Below are 15945 nucleotides of genomic sequence, written 5' to 3' on the forward strand. Positions count from 1 at the left end.
TTTTATTCACCTGGTTGAATTGCAGAAGGAGACTGATTCAGAGGCGCCTGAATTGAGTGATGAGAATGTGGAACTTGCTACCACAAAGACTGGTTGAGGTGAATAGCATAGGTGCATTTAAAGGGGGAAGCTAGATGAATGCATGGGGGAGAAAGGATTAGAAGAATATGCTGATAGGTGAGGAAAGATGGGAGGAGACTCGGGTGGAGCATAAACACTGGCATGGAGAGTTGGGCTGAATGGCCTGTTCTGTGCTGTACATTCTATGTAATTTGATCAATGTGTGAGCACGGTGAATTAACATAAGCAGTGGGAGAACCGGGTGTTTTGGTCTTATTCACCTTCATGTGGGGACCTGGCATGTAGAGACAAGGTGTCAACCCAGAGAGAGGGAAGCTGCTCGATTTGTGTAGGTAGGGTCGCCAATTCTAGTTGGACACATTCCTGAATGTTTCATCACATGACCTCCTGTCTCCAACCGCCCCTCCCTGTCAAACAGCCTTTTTCCCCATCTCCAATATTTTAATAAATAAAAGTGTTCAAAAAAACAGAGGAAAAAAAAAAATTTTTTAAATTATTTTCTCCTGGGTTGTTCTCTGCAGTGTCCAGGCTTATTAACCTTCAATCCCTGGAGATGCCAGGACATTCCTGGAAGGTTGGCAACCTCTCTCGCAAGATTTGATCTCATCCTACAACAATACCAACCCCATCATCTTTCTGCTGTTGTTTCTTAGGCAATGCATTTCAACTATTCATCTCTCACCTTGTAAAGAAATACTTCTTGTCGTATATCCTAAATTATCCTTTACAACCCTGAATCTTACTCTGGAGTTTCTGAAATTACTGTTTCAAGTTTACTTTCTTGTCATTAAATATCTCGCATAATTTTTGAGATCCCCTCAGGATCATCTCTTCAAGAGTGAGCTCCATAGTTCCTAGTAGCTCCTCCTCTGACGCCCACGATCAGCCTCATTGGTATAGAGAGGCAGTTCGGAACAGATCAGTGACCAGTAATGTACAGGTGTAATCTGACCAAGGATTCTGTATAGCTTTCAGTGTGACTTCTGGCAATTTGAATCCAGCCGATGGGGCAATATAACCAGCATCCCATTTGCTTTGTTTTCTACCACCTTATAATGTTTAGATGCACTGAGCAATGAGACAACAAATCAATTTCCCCCTCAACATGTCCCATCCCAAAAGATGGGTAAAATACCTTCAAAGAAAAAGTCACGACAAATATAATGCCCAAGAGCAAGCAGTGGGCTGGCCTGATAGCTCAGTGGATGTGACAGGCCCAGGTTTGATCCCCATTCCGAGCGGAGTTAGAGAGTTGTCTGCGAGGGCAGTGGATAGGGATACTGCAGTGGTGGAAGTATTGCCAGCCTACTGTGGGGGAATAGCAGACGGTGTCCCTGCTCCTGATCAGTATCTAGTGGCAACTGTAGGAAAGTGCATGGGCGGGGACTGGATCAGGTTTCACCCTGATGCCTCCAGGACCAAATGGACTGCTGACTGTCTAGACTGACACTTGAAGAATAGGTACTTGGGCAAGGTACTTGGAGCCGATGGAACTGCACCTCAATCATGAGCCAGCACCTTCCAGGTGAGGAGGAGAGTGCGCGTAAAGGGAAGCATGTTGGAGGAGTTATGTGATTTCAGCGTTTACTTACTTCCTGTTCTCTCTCCGTTAAAGATTCCGCCTGCGAAACTCAACGAGCTACTGGAGGACTTCTACGTGACCGTGAGGAAGACTGACGGCTCCGACTTCCTGGCCACCTCCCTCCACGCCATCCGGCGTGGCCTGGACCGTGTGCTGAAGAACGGCAACGTGGGCTTCTCGATTGGCGACGCCATCTTCAAGTCCTCCACCCAGAAGCTGAAGGACAAACTGCGGCTGCTGAACAAAGCGGGTATGTCCGGCTCGCGATCCCGCAACATCATCTACTTCTCCGGCCAGGACGAGGAGGAGATGTGGCAGGCCGGCTACCTGGGCGATGCCAACCCGGTGGCTTTGCTGAGTGTGGTGGTGAAGTTCAACAGCCAGTACTTCAACATGAGAACCTTGCAGGAGCACGTGGACCTCATGTATGGGGACATTGAGCTGCTGAAGGATGCAGAGAACAGGCCCTTCTTTGCCCGGACTGACATGGTCAAAAGAGAGAGCAAGGTCTGCAGCAACAAGCTGTGCTTTGGGCAGATCTACCACGAGCACTCGGAAGGACTCAAGAGGTGCCCGTACTGCCTGCTGTATAAATACATGTACACCCACCGGCCGCTGAGCCAGCGCGATCCCAAGTCGCCCTTTTACCTCGTGGCCAGGAAGGACTTCTCCCAGCTGGACAACGTGTGGTTTGAGGAGCAGCGGATGGGTCTACGTTCCCTCAGGGCCGTGGTCCCCAAACTAGCAAAGAAAGTCAGGCTTGAGCAAAGTGAGAGCTTCACCTTTGTGTCCTTCACTCAGGCTTCTCTTCTCAAACCAGGAAAATTCCTTTCTACCAACAGCTGAAGAAAGTCTGCGTCCTTTGGACCAAAAGAGTGTTTTCAATGTAGAACTTCTAATAAAGGGGGGAAATAATAATACGGATAGCAAGTAGAAAAACTATGTGATTTTATTCGGAAGGGAGCAATAGATACTCATTTAATCATCCATAATCCTTTTGTTACAGTATTTTCATTACAGCTTCAAAAAAAACCTGTCATTTAACCTCTGTTTTAAAAAAAAAAACCCTGTAAACTCCTATTGCTGCAGGAATTTGGTGAGAGTGGGAATTCACTGGTAAGTAGTGGGTGAGTAGTGCAAAAAGTGTGTTTTTAGCAAACTGAAATTTAACCTGGATTTCTTAACTGTCACTGACTTGCAGTTTTTTAAAAAGTCAATCAGATGTAAGTGGGTCGCTCACTAGCTGTTAATTATCGGGACTGAAAGTTGACTGACCAGTTGTAACTAATGTGTTTCTGAAGGGGTATTTGCAAAAGCACAGAACTTGATGAGAGTTGGGCGAATCTTCTGAACAAAGTGGCTTGCTTAACTGAGTGATGACAGGAATTTGGTGCAGAGGGGGAACAGTAAATAAATAAATATCTAAATAATCAGAGTCATTAATTAGATCTAAGGGGATAAAATTAAAATTAACTAAGCAGGGGATACCAACATTAAAGGGACCCGAATTGCATTAAATAAAAATCTGGTATACATAAATAATACCAGGGGATGCTAAACTAAACACGTATATACATGTAACACAAACATCCGAAAACATGTCAAGTTCTACATGTACGCTGACCACATCCAGCTCTACCTCACCACCACCTCCCTCGGCCCCTTCACTGTCTCTAATTTGTCACGCTGCTTGCTCGGCATCCAGTCCCAGATGAGTAGAAATTTCCTCCAACTAGATATTGGGAAGGCCAAAGCCATTGCCTTATGTCCCCGGCACGAACTTCGTTCCCTAAGCAACAACTCCATCCCCTTCCCTAGTCACTGTATGAGGCTGAACCAGGTCGGTCGTAACCTTGGCACCTTTTTTGACCCTGAGATGAGCTACAAACCACACCAAGACCGCCTATTTCCACCTCCATAACATCGCCTGTCTCCGCCCCTGCCCATCTGCTGCTGAAAGCCTCATCCATGCCTTTGATACATCTAGACTTGACTATTCCAATGCTATCCTGACCGGCCTCCAATCTCCCACCCTCCATTAATGAACTAATCGAAAACTCTGCGGCCCGTATCTTAATTCGCTTCAAGTCCCATTCACACATCGTCCCTGTGCTCGTTGACCTATATTGGCTCCTGGTCTGGCAATGACTCGATTTTAAAATTCTCACCCTTGTTTTCAAATCCTTCCACAGCCTCGCTCCTGCCTATCTCTGTAACCTCCTCCAGCTCTTCAACCCACCGATATCTCTGCTCTCCTCCAATTCTGGCCTCTTGTGCATCCAGTTTTAATTGCTCCACCGTTGGCGGACGTGCCTTCAGATTCCTGGGCCCTCTGCTCTGAAATTCTCTCCCTAAACCTCTCTGCCCCTCTCTCTTCCGCTCGCTCCTCCTTTAAGATGCTCCATAAAACCTACCTCTTTGACCAAGCTTTTGGTGATCTGTCCTAATATTTCTTTGTGGCCCAGTGTCATTTTGTTTCGTAATGTTCCAATGACTATATAAATGCTTGTTGTTGTTGTAGATAGACTTTAAACAAAATGATGAGACAGCTAAGACCCGTTGCCTGCAGTTCCTGTGCCATATGGGAACTCCAGGACTTCATGTGTCCTGGATAACTACATGTGCAGGAAGTGCCTCCAGTTGCTCAAACTCGAGCTTAGGATTTCTGAGCTTGAGGAGCGGCTGGAGTCACTGTAAGGCATACGGGGGGGGCTGAGAATTTCCTGGAGCGCAAGTTCCAAGAGGTGGTCACCCCGCAGTATAGAGAGTTCAGGAGGATAGCGAGTGGGTGGCCATTCGACAGGGTAGGAAGAGGCAGGCAGCACAGGAATCCTCTGGTAATGTAGCACTTTCAGTGCTGAATACCGGTGAGGGTGACGACACCTTTGGGGAAAGTACAGTCTAGAGCATACCCACGACACGTTGGGGCAATTGACTGCTCAGGAGGACACACAAAATGTAGAAATGCAGTGTTCATAGGGGATTCAATAATCAGGAGATAGACTGGTGTTTCTGCAACAGACTATGTGGGTCCCGCATGGTCTGTTGCCTCACTGGTGCCAAGGTAAAGGACATCACTGAACGGCGGCAGAACATTCTGCGAGGTGAAGGGGAACAGCCAAAAGTCGTGGTCCAGGCAGGAAGAAAGGTAGAAGTGCTACACAGAGTTTCAGGAGTTAGGGAGGAAGTTAAAGAACAGGACCTCAAAAGTAGTAATCTCTGGATTACTCCCAGTGTCCCGTACCAGTGAGTTTAGGAGGAGTAAGATATGACAGGTTAACACGTGGCTGGAGAAATGAGGCAGGGGGTTGGGTTACACTTTCCTCCAGTCTGAAAAACAATCATGCACCACTATTCTGCTTTCTGTCCCTTCGCCAACTTCTGTCCCTTAGTCCACTGCCCCTTTAATTCCATGGGTTTCTATTCTGCTAGCAAGTCTATTATGTGGTACTTTATCAAACGCCCTTTGAAAGTTGCACATCAACCGCACTATCCTCATCGACCCCCTCGGTTACTTCATCAAATAACTCAAGTTAGTCAAACACAAATTGCCTTTAACAAATCTGTGCTGGCTTTCATTTATTAACTACTATTTTTCCAAGTGCCAATTAATTTTGTCTCTGATTAATGTTTGTAAATGTTTTCCCACCACCGATGGGCTGACTGACCTGTAGTTGCTGGGTTTATCCCTCTCCACTCCAATATCTTAGGCGGATTGGAAGATTGTGGCCAGAGTCTCCCCAATTTCCACCCTTACTTCCCTCAGCAACCTAGGATGCATCCCATCCAGACTGGGTGACTTTTCTACTTTGAGCGCTGCCAACCATTTTACTACCTCCTCTATATCTATTTTATCCTATCCAAATTCTCTACTACCTCCTCCTTTACTGTGACATTGGCAGCATCCCCTTCTTTAGTGAAGACACGCGCAAAGTATTTCGTACCTCGGCCATGCCCTCTGCCTCCACAAGAAGATCTCCTTTTTGGTCGCCTAATCGGCCCAACCCTTCCTTTGACTACCCTTTTATTACTTGTCTGTTTATAAGACTTTTGGGTTCCCTTTTATGTTGCCCACTAATTTATTCTCATACACTCTCTTTGCCCCTCTTATTTCCTTTTTTAGTTCACCCCTATACTTTTTGTATTCAGCTTTGTTCTGTGCTGTATTATGAACCAGACATTTATCATAAGCCTCCTTTTTATGTTTCATTTTAATCTCTCTACCAGGGAGCTCTAGCTTTGGATGCCCTTCCTTAAAGCACTTTGGGACGTCCAGTGGTCGTGAGAATAAAAAAGGGAAGGTGGTTCAACCGTGGCTAACAAGGGAAATTAAATCCAAGGAAGAGGCATATAAATTGGCCAGAAAAAGCAGCAAAGCTGAGGACTGGGAGAAATTTAGAATTCAGCAGAGGAGGACTAAGAGTTTAATTAGGAGAGGGAAAAATAGAGTATGAAAGTAAGCTTGCAGGGAACAAAAACTGACAGCAAAAGCTTCTATAGATATGTGAAGAGAAAAAGATTAGTGAAGACTAATGTAGGTCCCTTGCAGTCAGAATCAGGTGAATTCATAATGGGAAACAAGGAAATGGCAGATCAATTGAACAAATACTTTGGTTCTGTCATCACTAAGGAAGACACGAATAACCTCCCGAAAATACTAGGGGACCAAGGGTCCAGCGGGAAGGGGGAGCTGAGGGAAATCCTTATTAGTCAGGAAATGGTGTTAGGGAAATTGAAGGGGCTGAAAGCCGATAAATTTCCAGGGCCTGATAGTCTGCATCCCAGAGTACTTAAGGAAGTGGCCCTAGAAAAAGTGGATGCATTGGTGATCATTTTCCAACATTCCATGAACTCTGGTTCAGTTCCTATGGATTGGAGGGTAGCTAATGTAACCCCACTTTTTAAAAAAGGAGGGAGAGAAAAAACAGGGTATTATAGACCGGTTAGCCTGACATCGGTGGTGGGGAAAATGCTGGAATCAATTATTAAAGATGTAATAGCAGCGCATTTGGAAAGCAGTGACAAGATAGGTCCAAGTCAGCATGGATTAATGAAAGGGAAATCATGTTTGACAAATCTTAGAGTTTTTTGAGGATGTAACTAGTAGAGTGGATAAGGGAGAACCAGTGGATGTGGTGTATTTGGACTTTCAAAAAGCTTTTGACAAGGTCCCACACAGGAGATTAGTGTGCAAAATTAAGGCACATGGTATTGGGGGTAATATATTGACGTGGATAGAGAACTGGTTGGCAGACAGGAAGCAAAGAGTGGGAATAAATGGGTTCTTTTCTGAATGGCAGGCAGTGACTAGTGGGGTGCTGCAAGGTTCAGTGCTGGGACCCCAGCTATTTACAATATGCATTAATGATTTAGACGAAGGAATTGAATGTAATATCTCCTAGTTTGCAGATGACACTAAGCTGGGTGGCAGTTAGAGCTGTGAAGAGGATGCTAGGAAGCTGCAGGGGGACTTGGACAGGTTAGGTGATGGGCAAATGCATGGCAGATGCAGTATAATGTGGATACATGTGAGGTTATCCACTTTGGTGGAAAAAACAGGAAGGCAGATTATTATCTGAATGGTGACAGAGTAGTAAAAGGGGAGGTGCAACGAGACCTGGGTGTCATGGTACATCAGTCATTGAAGGTAGGCATACAGGTACAGCAGGCAGTAAAGAAAGCAAATGGCATGCTGGCCTTCATAGCGAGGGGATTTGAGTATAGGAGCAGGGAGGTCTTACTGCAGTTGTACAGGGCCTTGGTGAGGCCACACCTTGAGTACTGTGTGCAGTTTTGGTCTCCAAATCTGAGGAAGGACATTCTTGCTATTGAGGGAGTGCAGCGAAGGTTCACCAGACTGATTCCCGGGATGGCAGGACTGACATATGAAGAAAGACTGGATCGACTGGGCTTGTATTCACTGGAATTTAGAAGAATGAGAGGGGATCTCATAGAAACATATAAAATTCTGACGGGATTGGACAGGTTAGATGCAGGAAGAATGTTCCCGATGTTGGGGAAGTCCAGAACCAGGGATCACAGTCTAAGGATAAGGGGTAAGCCATTTACGACCGAGATGAGGAAAAACTTCTTCACTCAGAGAATTGTGAACTGTGGACTTCTCTACCACAGAAAGTTGTTGAGGCCAGTTCATTAGATATATTCAAAAGGGAGTTAGATATGGCCCTTACGGCTAAAGGGATCAAGGGGTATGGAGTGAAAGCAGGAATGGGGTACTGAAGTTGCATGATCAGCCATGATCATATTGAATAGTGGTGCAAGCTCGAAGGGCCGAATGGCCTACTCCTGCACCTATTTTCTATGTTTCTATGAAAGGCGCTATATAAATGCAAATCTTTCTATTAATCCTTTCTAAAACACAGGTTATTCCCCAGCTATAGTATTGTGTCCAATTCTGGGCACCACACTTTACGAAAGATGTTAGGGCCAGGGAGAGGGTGCAGTGAAGATTTACTAGGATGGTACCAGGGATGAAAAACTTCAGTTATGTGCAGAGACTCGGAAAACGGGTTGTTCTCCTTCGAGCAGAGAAGGTTATGGGGAGATTTGATAGGAGGTATTCAGAATCATGAAGCATTTTAACAGAGTTAATATGGAGAAACTGTTTCCAGTGGCAGAAGAGTTGGTAACCAGAGGGTACAGATTTAAGGTAACTGACAAAAGAAGCAGAGGCGACATGAGGAAAAAAAAATTACACAGCTAGTTATGATCTGGAATGCACCTGAAAGTGTGGTGTATGTAGATGCAATAATAACGTTCAAAAGGAAATTGGATCAATACTTGAAGGGGAAAAATTTGCAGGGCTATGGGGAAAGAGATGGGGAGTGACACTAATTGAATAGCTCTTTCAAAGTGCCTGGAAAGGCGTGATAGGCCAAATGGCCTCCTTCTATGCTATATCATTCTGTAATTCTATGATTTAAGAGAAATGCCGAGATCAATAGAAAGTTTTCATACTCTGTTCACTCAAACTGTTGTAAACTTGTATTTTCCCTTTGATGCAAAATGCTACTGTAGTACTTGAAGGGTTCATGATTATAAAAACTATTTTTTTCTCACTTCTCCTTTTCCCCTTCAGAGTTCCAATATAGATTGTACTTCTGCTATTTAAAGCTTGTAACTTACAGTTGACCTAACATTGTTAAACCAGCAGAATTCTGCCGAGCTACTTTGTATAACAGTTAGGAATTTAAATACAGGTCCATTTTCCACTAAGTGAACAGAAAACCCATAATACTTACCACTGCAAATAAGTATTCTCAAACTCGTGTGAGCTCTCTGCTAACTACCTTCTGCCCCAGGTCACCGTGCATTTCTTACATGACTACTGATAGGATTTCATTTTCTTCACTGATCTCATAGACTCCTAATTAATTAGCCCTGTCCCCCTTAGTCAGATTGGAGTCTTGTGAATTGGGGTCATGTGGGATCGCTGGGATTACATTATTCAAAAATAAACCCATGTGAAACTCCAGCTTGTCCATCCTCCTGTTGTGTGTGTTCTTTTCAGCGTACCACAGTTGTGTATCTAATAAAATGTCTGGTATCCCCTTTTAAGTTGTCAAAGTAACAACATTTCCATACATCCTGTAGTCCTGGGTATGATTCAAGCTTCAGGTTTGTTTTCCAAAGACTGTTTAGTGCTACAAATTAACCGTTTAAAGATCAAAATATTATATGAGCCAAGGTTGTGCAGTTTCAGCCACATTGATGCATACATTCACAAAAACACAGGTTCAGGAAAGGGAGGTTGTGACTATTAGGGAGCCAGGTAGCGGGAATTTAGGTTGAGAAGGCGGTCTCACAGACACTGGTCCTGCCCAATAGGTACGATGTACTTGCTACCTGTGAAGACCAGGAGAAAGACTGCAGGGAGGACAGCCACAATGCAGACCAAGGCATCGTAGCTCAGAAGGCTGTCCGCAGGGGGGAGGGGGGAGGGGGAAGAGAGCAGAATAGAAATGTGGTAGTGATAGGGGACTCTATAATTAGGGGGATAGATAGCATCCTCTGCAGCCAAGAAGGAGAATCCCAAAGGATATGTTGCCTACCCGGTGCCAGGGTAAGGGATATCTCATGGCGACTGGAGAGGAACTTGGAAAGGAAGGGGTAAATCCAGTTGTCGTGGTTCATGCTGGAATAAAAGACATAGGTAGGAACAGGGAGAAGGTCCTGCTGAAAGAGTATCAGGAGTTAGGCTCTAAATTAAAAATGCAGGATCTCGAGGGTAATAATCTCTAATTACCCGTGTCCTAGTAGAAAGTGTAAATAGGGAGGTGGAATTGTAAGATGGGGGGAGGGATCTACAAGAAATATAACCAGCCTAAATATAAACAAAACAGTAAAAGAGAGCATAGGAAAGAATAAAGTAAGGGAGGACATTGATGACAAGGGAATCAATAACGTTATAGAACAGGAGTCTAAAAATATGGTTGAACATAGAGTGAAAGGAAATCCTATTAAAAATGAGTTTAAAATGTCAGTAATAAATCAGGGGAGCTGGAGGCAATCATGCGTTGCGAGGAACCAGACACAGTAGGGATTACTGAGACATGGCTGCAGAAAAATCAGGACTGGGAATTAAACATTGCAGGGTATAACATATTTAGAAAAGATAGAGGGGGGAGAAAGGGGAGGTGGAGTAGCTGTACTTATTAGGGAAAGCATAATGGCAGTAAAAAAAAAGTGATGCAGCTATCGGCAAGACAGAAATAAAATCCATATGGATAGAGATAAAAGATAATAAAGGATCAATCACACTATTGGATGTGGTTTACAAACCATCTAATAGTGGAAGGGAGGTGGAGGAAGAACTATGCACACAAATTAGGGAAATGAGTAAAAAACATAGTATAATATTCATGGGGGATTTCAACTACCCAGATATTAATTGGACAGAAGAGGTAGGTAAAAGGGATAAGGGAATGGAGTTCCTACAATGTGACTTCTTTCTGACCCAATATGTAAAAAGCCCAACAAGGGAGGATTCGCTATTGGATCTAATAATGGGGAATGAATCCGAGCATGTAAGAAAAGTAAAAGTAGGAGCACATCTAGGCAATAGTGACCATAATATAACATGCTTTAAAGATGATAATTGAGGAGGACGGAAGTATGACAAAAAACAGGTTAATAGATTGGAGAAAAGCTGATTTTGAGGGGCTGAAACTAGAACTTGGGGAAAATAAAATGGACAACAATGTTGCCAAAACAACTATGTAGAACAGCAAAGGGAAACATTTAAAACGTTATTCAACAGAGTGCAGGAACAATATATTCCGCTATAAGGAAAGAACAAACTAAACTAATGAAACTCCATTGATGAATAAAGTCACAAAGGAACAATTGAGGTTAAGGAAAGAGGCATACATTAAGTACATAGACAGCAGGGGTGTGCGAGAGAAGTCAAAAAAATAATTCGAAAGGCAAAGGTGAAATTAAATTATCAAGGTACATTAATCAAAAAAGAAAGGTTGTGATGGGAATAGGGTCATTAAGGGATAGACAGGATAATACCACAGGTAACGATAGAGAGATGGCAGAAATAGTAAATAATTATTTTGCTTCAGTATTTACCAGGGAGATAGAACAGGTGGACATAACATTGGACGATGAGATAAGTACATTTAAAATAAAGAGGGGATATACAGTTGAGCGTCCGAAATCCAGAAACCTCGGGACCGAGGCCGTTCCGGATTCTGGATATTTCTGGATTTTGGAACGTCTTTGCCTGGGCCGAGGTAAGTGGAATCGGGCAGCCGAGGGAAGTGTGGGGAGCCCGGGCCATGGCGAAGTCGGGCTGCCAAGGGCTGGGGCGGGCGAAGCCGGAACAAGGTGGGGGGGGAGGGGGTCTGGATTTTGGAACATTTTCCGGTTTCCGGACGACCCCGTCATGGATCGGCCCGGTGTCCGGATTCCGGAATATTCCGAATTTTGGAACACCGGATTTCGGACGCTCAACCTGTATTAATATACTAATGAAACTCACCGGATGGAGTGCATCTTACTCATTTTAAAAGAATCTAGAGAAGAGATACTAGAGGCATTACTACACATATTTAATCATTTGTTAGAAAAAGATGTGGGGCCAGAGGACTGGCGGAGAGCTAACGCAATACCTATATTCAAGAAGGGGGATAGAATATGTCCAAGGAATTATAGACCAGTCAGCTTAATATCGGTGGTAGGAAAATTAATGGAATCCCTACTAAAGGAGAAAATAGAAGAACATAATGAATAGTCAGCATTGATTTCAAAAGGGAAAGTCTTGCTTGACCAACCTCATTGAAGAGGTAACAGAGAGAGTAGACAATGATAATGCAGTAGATGTAATTTATCTAGATTTTCAAAAGGCCTTTGATAAGGTACCCCATAATAGACTGATGAACAAGGTCAGAGAATGCAGAGTCAGGGGACAAGTAGCAGAATGGATAGCTAGCTGGTTTTAAGACAGAAAGCAGAGAGTAGGGTTAAAAGATAGCTATTCACAGTGGCAGAAGGTGGGTAGTGGTGTTCCACAAGGATCAGTGCTGGGACACCCACAAAGCCTCCTTGATAAAATGCAACATCCCCTCGGGCACCTGGGCCTCCCTAGCCCAAGACCGCCCAAAATGGAGGAAAAGCATCTGGGAGGGCGCTGAGCACCTTGAGTCTCGTCGCCGAGAGAATGCAGAAATCAAGTGCAGATAGCAGAAGGAGCATGAGGCAAACCAGGCTCCCCACCCCCCTTTCCTTCAACCACTGTCTGCCCCACCTCCGGAGAGACTAATTCCCGCATTGGACTGTACAGCCACCAGAGAACTCACTTTTAGAGTGGAAGTCTTCCTCAATTTCGAGGGACTGCCTATGAAAATGAGAGTGCTGGAACCACTGTTGTTCACAATTTATATTAACGATTTAGACTTTGGAATCAAAAACACAATTTCTAAATTTGCGGATAACACCAAATTATGGGAGCTAGTCAATACTGAGGAAGGACTGCAATAAATTACAGGAAAACATTAATAAACTTGCAGAATGGGCATATAATTGGCAAATTAAGTTCAACACAGATAAATGTGAGGTGTTACATTTTGGTAGGAAGAATATTACTTGGAGGGTGAGAGTCTAGGTGGGGTAGAGGAACAAAGAAAGGGATCTCGAGTAAAAAAACAAAAATCACAAAGTTGTGACGGAAGTTAGCAAGGCCACAAAAAAAGCAAAGCAAACACTAGAGGTATAGAATTGAACCCTCCCACTCTTTTGTGAGTAAGTAAATTCAAATAACATTTCACCAATTCTCCTGAAGGCATTGATCCTTACTAGAGCAGTTTCATGGTCACTGGCACATTCCAGTATCTTGCCAAAGTTGCAGTTCATTCATGGGCCTAAGCAGTAAATGTTGGCGGGCAATTCGACTGGGTAGGGTTAATATCACAGGTGATCCTAATCCTGTCCACAGCCAATCCCCGCATGTGTGGATTTTCCAGATACTTCAGCAACTGAAGAAACGTCTCCTCTTACGAGACACTTGGTTCCTCGTGAACGCAGTCAGCCTCAGAACCATTTGCCTGTTCTCTTCACACAGCTGAACGAAATGGCACCACTTCAGTAATAAAATGAGCTTTGTGATTTCTAAATCACTGATTTGACCTCAGCTGGAGTATTGTGTCCAATTCTGGGCACTACACTATCGGTAGGATATCAAGGCCTTGGAGAGGGTGCAGAGGAGATTTACTAGAATGGAGCAGGGATGCGGGACTTCAGTTATGTGGAGAGACTGGAGAAGCTGGGGTGGTTCTCAGAGCAGAGAAGGTTATGGGAAGATTTAATAGAGGTGTGCAAAATCATGAATGGTTTTGAGAGAGTAAATAAGGAGAAACTGTTTCTACTCAGGAGGGTCAGTAACCAGAGGACACAGATTTAAGATAATTTACAAAATAGTCAGGGGAGATGAGGAGAAATGTATTTACACAGCAACTTATGATCTGGAAGGGCGGTGGAAGTGGATTCCATAGTAACTTTCAAAAGGGAATTGGATAAATACTTAAAGAAAAATGTGCAGGGCTATGGAGAAAGAGCAGGCAGATGTGATTAATTGGATAACTTTCTAAGCACCGGCATTGGTACGATGGGCCAAATTACCTCCTGTGTTGTAAGATTCTACGATTCTTCTATAATTTCTTCCTGCCCCCCCTTCCTCCCCGAAAAAGGATTCATTCCAAAATTGTGCGTTACACTTGATCAAACCAACAAAGGTCAAATGTCTGCATAATGTGACATACACAACCAATTTGCATGCTTGGTGCAGGGAACATTTCAATGAACAAATTTGCCTATCAAGCTCTCAAACATCTCAAAGAAGCCCATACAATGAATTCCTTGCATGTAACACTTCATCTCTTTATCAATGGTCAACATTGACGTAAGGTGCACCCTCAGTTGAATGTTGCACACAAATAACAATGGAAAAGGAGGCAGTGGAGAAGTTGCTCATCCAATACTTTTAGCATTGTGCTTTGTAAAGACAGCTTTATGTGTTTATTAAAATCATTCATTTCTTCCAAAATTGTTTTGCTGAAAAGCCAAATCAACATCACTTTTATAAAAAAATACAGATTATCTAGTAATTATCACATTGCTGTTTGTGGGACCTTGCTGCATGCAAATTGTCTGCCACGTTTCCCTACGTTACAACAGAGACTACACTTCAAAAATACTTCATTTGCTGCAAAGTGCTTTGGGACATCTTGAGGTCATGAAAGATGCTATATAAATGTAAGTCCTTTCTTTCATTGTATGCTTGTACTTCCCAATGTTGTTTTCTCAGTTCATTCCTTTTGTTATTTATGACTATAAAAAGCATATACCTGCTCACAGCACATTTTAGTATTTTTAACTCCAATTCAGGGAAACTAAAACCTAAATACAGAAAGCCCATTTAAAAACTTTGGGGCTAGAAATTCGGTTCTCAGCGAAAATGGTATTTTTTCACAAATTACTGTTATCGCTTCGCTATCAGGCTGTAAATACAAGCTTTAATTTGCACAGCAGTAAAAATCGGCATTGCACGAGGATTCGCGGTACCTACAGCGATCCTCAACAACTTTACTCCGAGGCCGATAACGCTGCGGGTTAGGCCTAGGGAGGGCAGAAAAACACCTAAAGATAAATTGGAAAAAAAAAAATTCACAAAACATTTACAAGACAATTATCTATCAAATCGCTGAAAAAGAATTAATGAAAACTTTAACTTGCCTTTTTGCAGGTCTTCATACTTACCGCTGCTGGCACGGCTGCAACGACAGATTTTTCCCTGTCGGTATTCTGAGCGCAGAATACAGGTGTGGAGCGAGCTAAATTTTTGGCGAAAGCGCTATTTTGGGTCTTGCACGGTGGCGCACCTCTCCAGCGGTATGTGGAAAGCATCACCGCAAAACGTCATCGAATTTCCCGTTGACCGGGTTTTCACCAAATATGGTGAAATATTGCCAAAAAACCCTGTCGTAAAGTCGGCAAATTTCTAGCCCTTGGTTTTTTAATGATATCGCATAAGTGACTTTTTAAGTCAGTTTTTTTTCAGCCAAAGGCGGCGTAACCAGCCACCTACGCCAATTAGGGAAGTTTGGCCAGCTGAGAGTTACTCCAATTCTGATTAGGCCAGTGTATGTTGCCTCTCCAGAAAAACCTTCCCTAGAGTTAAGGTAATCGGCGCAGGTAAGGAAAGAGGCGCAGTAGATGCCTGGACACAGTGAAAGAATTGAAAAGCACAGAGCAACAACTTACCTCCAACCCTGCCCGAAGGCTGTCCGGTCCCATTCTCGGTCCCCGGTTCTCACGCACACACACAAAAGAGAGAGTCCCTGATTACCACGGCAGCCCGATCTTTTTGGCGCAGATCAAGGCTCCACCCCCAAAACTAAGGGTCGGGTTAGGCCACTCAAAATGAAGAAATCCAACAGGGAAACTTGGAACAATTTTTTTTTTGGCGTATTTGTGCCCCCCCAAAAAAATTGGGTGTAACTCTTCAAGTACACCAAAAAAATGCTTTGGGGAAAATTGAGCCTATGGGAACTATTGTGTTCCTAACACAGATGAGGCTGCACACAGGGAGGTTAAAATAACAGTGACCTCAGTCTTTATTAAGACACTCCAGAGTGAGGAACAGGCCTTTGGGGCCGGCTTATATAGAGTGCTCCCAAGGGATGCTGGTATCCCTTGGGACTTCAGGGGATGTGCCTCCCTGGTGGCGGAACATGGGAATGCATGCTTTACAGATACAC

General features: G+C 43.8%; 1 protein-coding gene across 2 annotated transcripts in view; it reads left to right on the forward strand.

Moving 5' to 3' along the window:
* Nucleotides 1-15945, forward strand: part of LOC139269157 (uncharacterized protein KIAA1958) — a 140609-nt gene that overhangs the window by 111602 nt on the left and 13062 nt on the right. The window contains exon 4 of one of the 2 annotated variants that reach the window (XM_070888275.1): nucleotides 1697-2432. The exons of the other annotated variant lie outside the window; for it this stretch is intronic. Coding sequence (XP_070744376.1) covers nucleotides 1697-2432 — 736 coding nt within the window. The remainder of the gene's footprint in view (nucleotides 1-1696; nucleotides 2433-15945) is intronic. 2 annotated transcript variants of the gene reach the window in all.

Source organism: Pristiophorus japonicus, chromosome 1 (genome assembly GCF_044704955.1).
Source record: "Pristiophorus japonicus isolate sPriJap1 chromosome 1, sPriJap1.hap1, whole genome shotgun sequence".
In the NCBI taxonomy this organism is placed as follows: Eukaryota; Metazoa; Chordata; class Chondrichthyes; family Pristiophoridae; genus Pristiophorus; species Pristiophorus japonicus.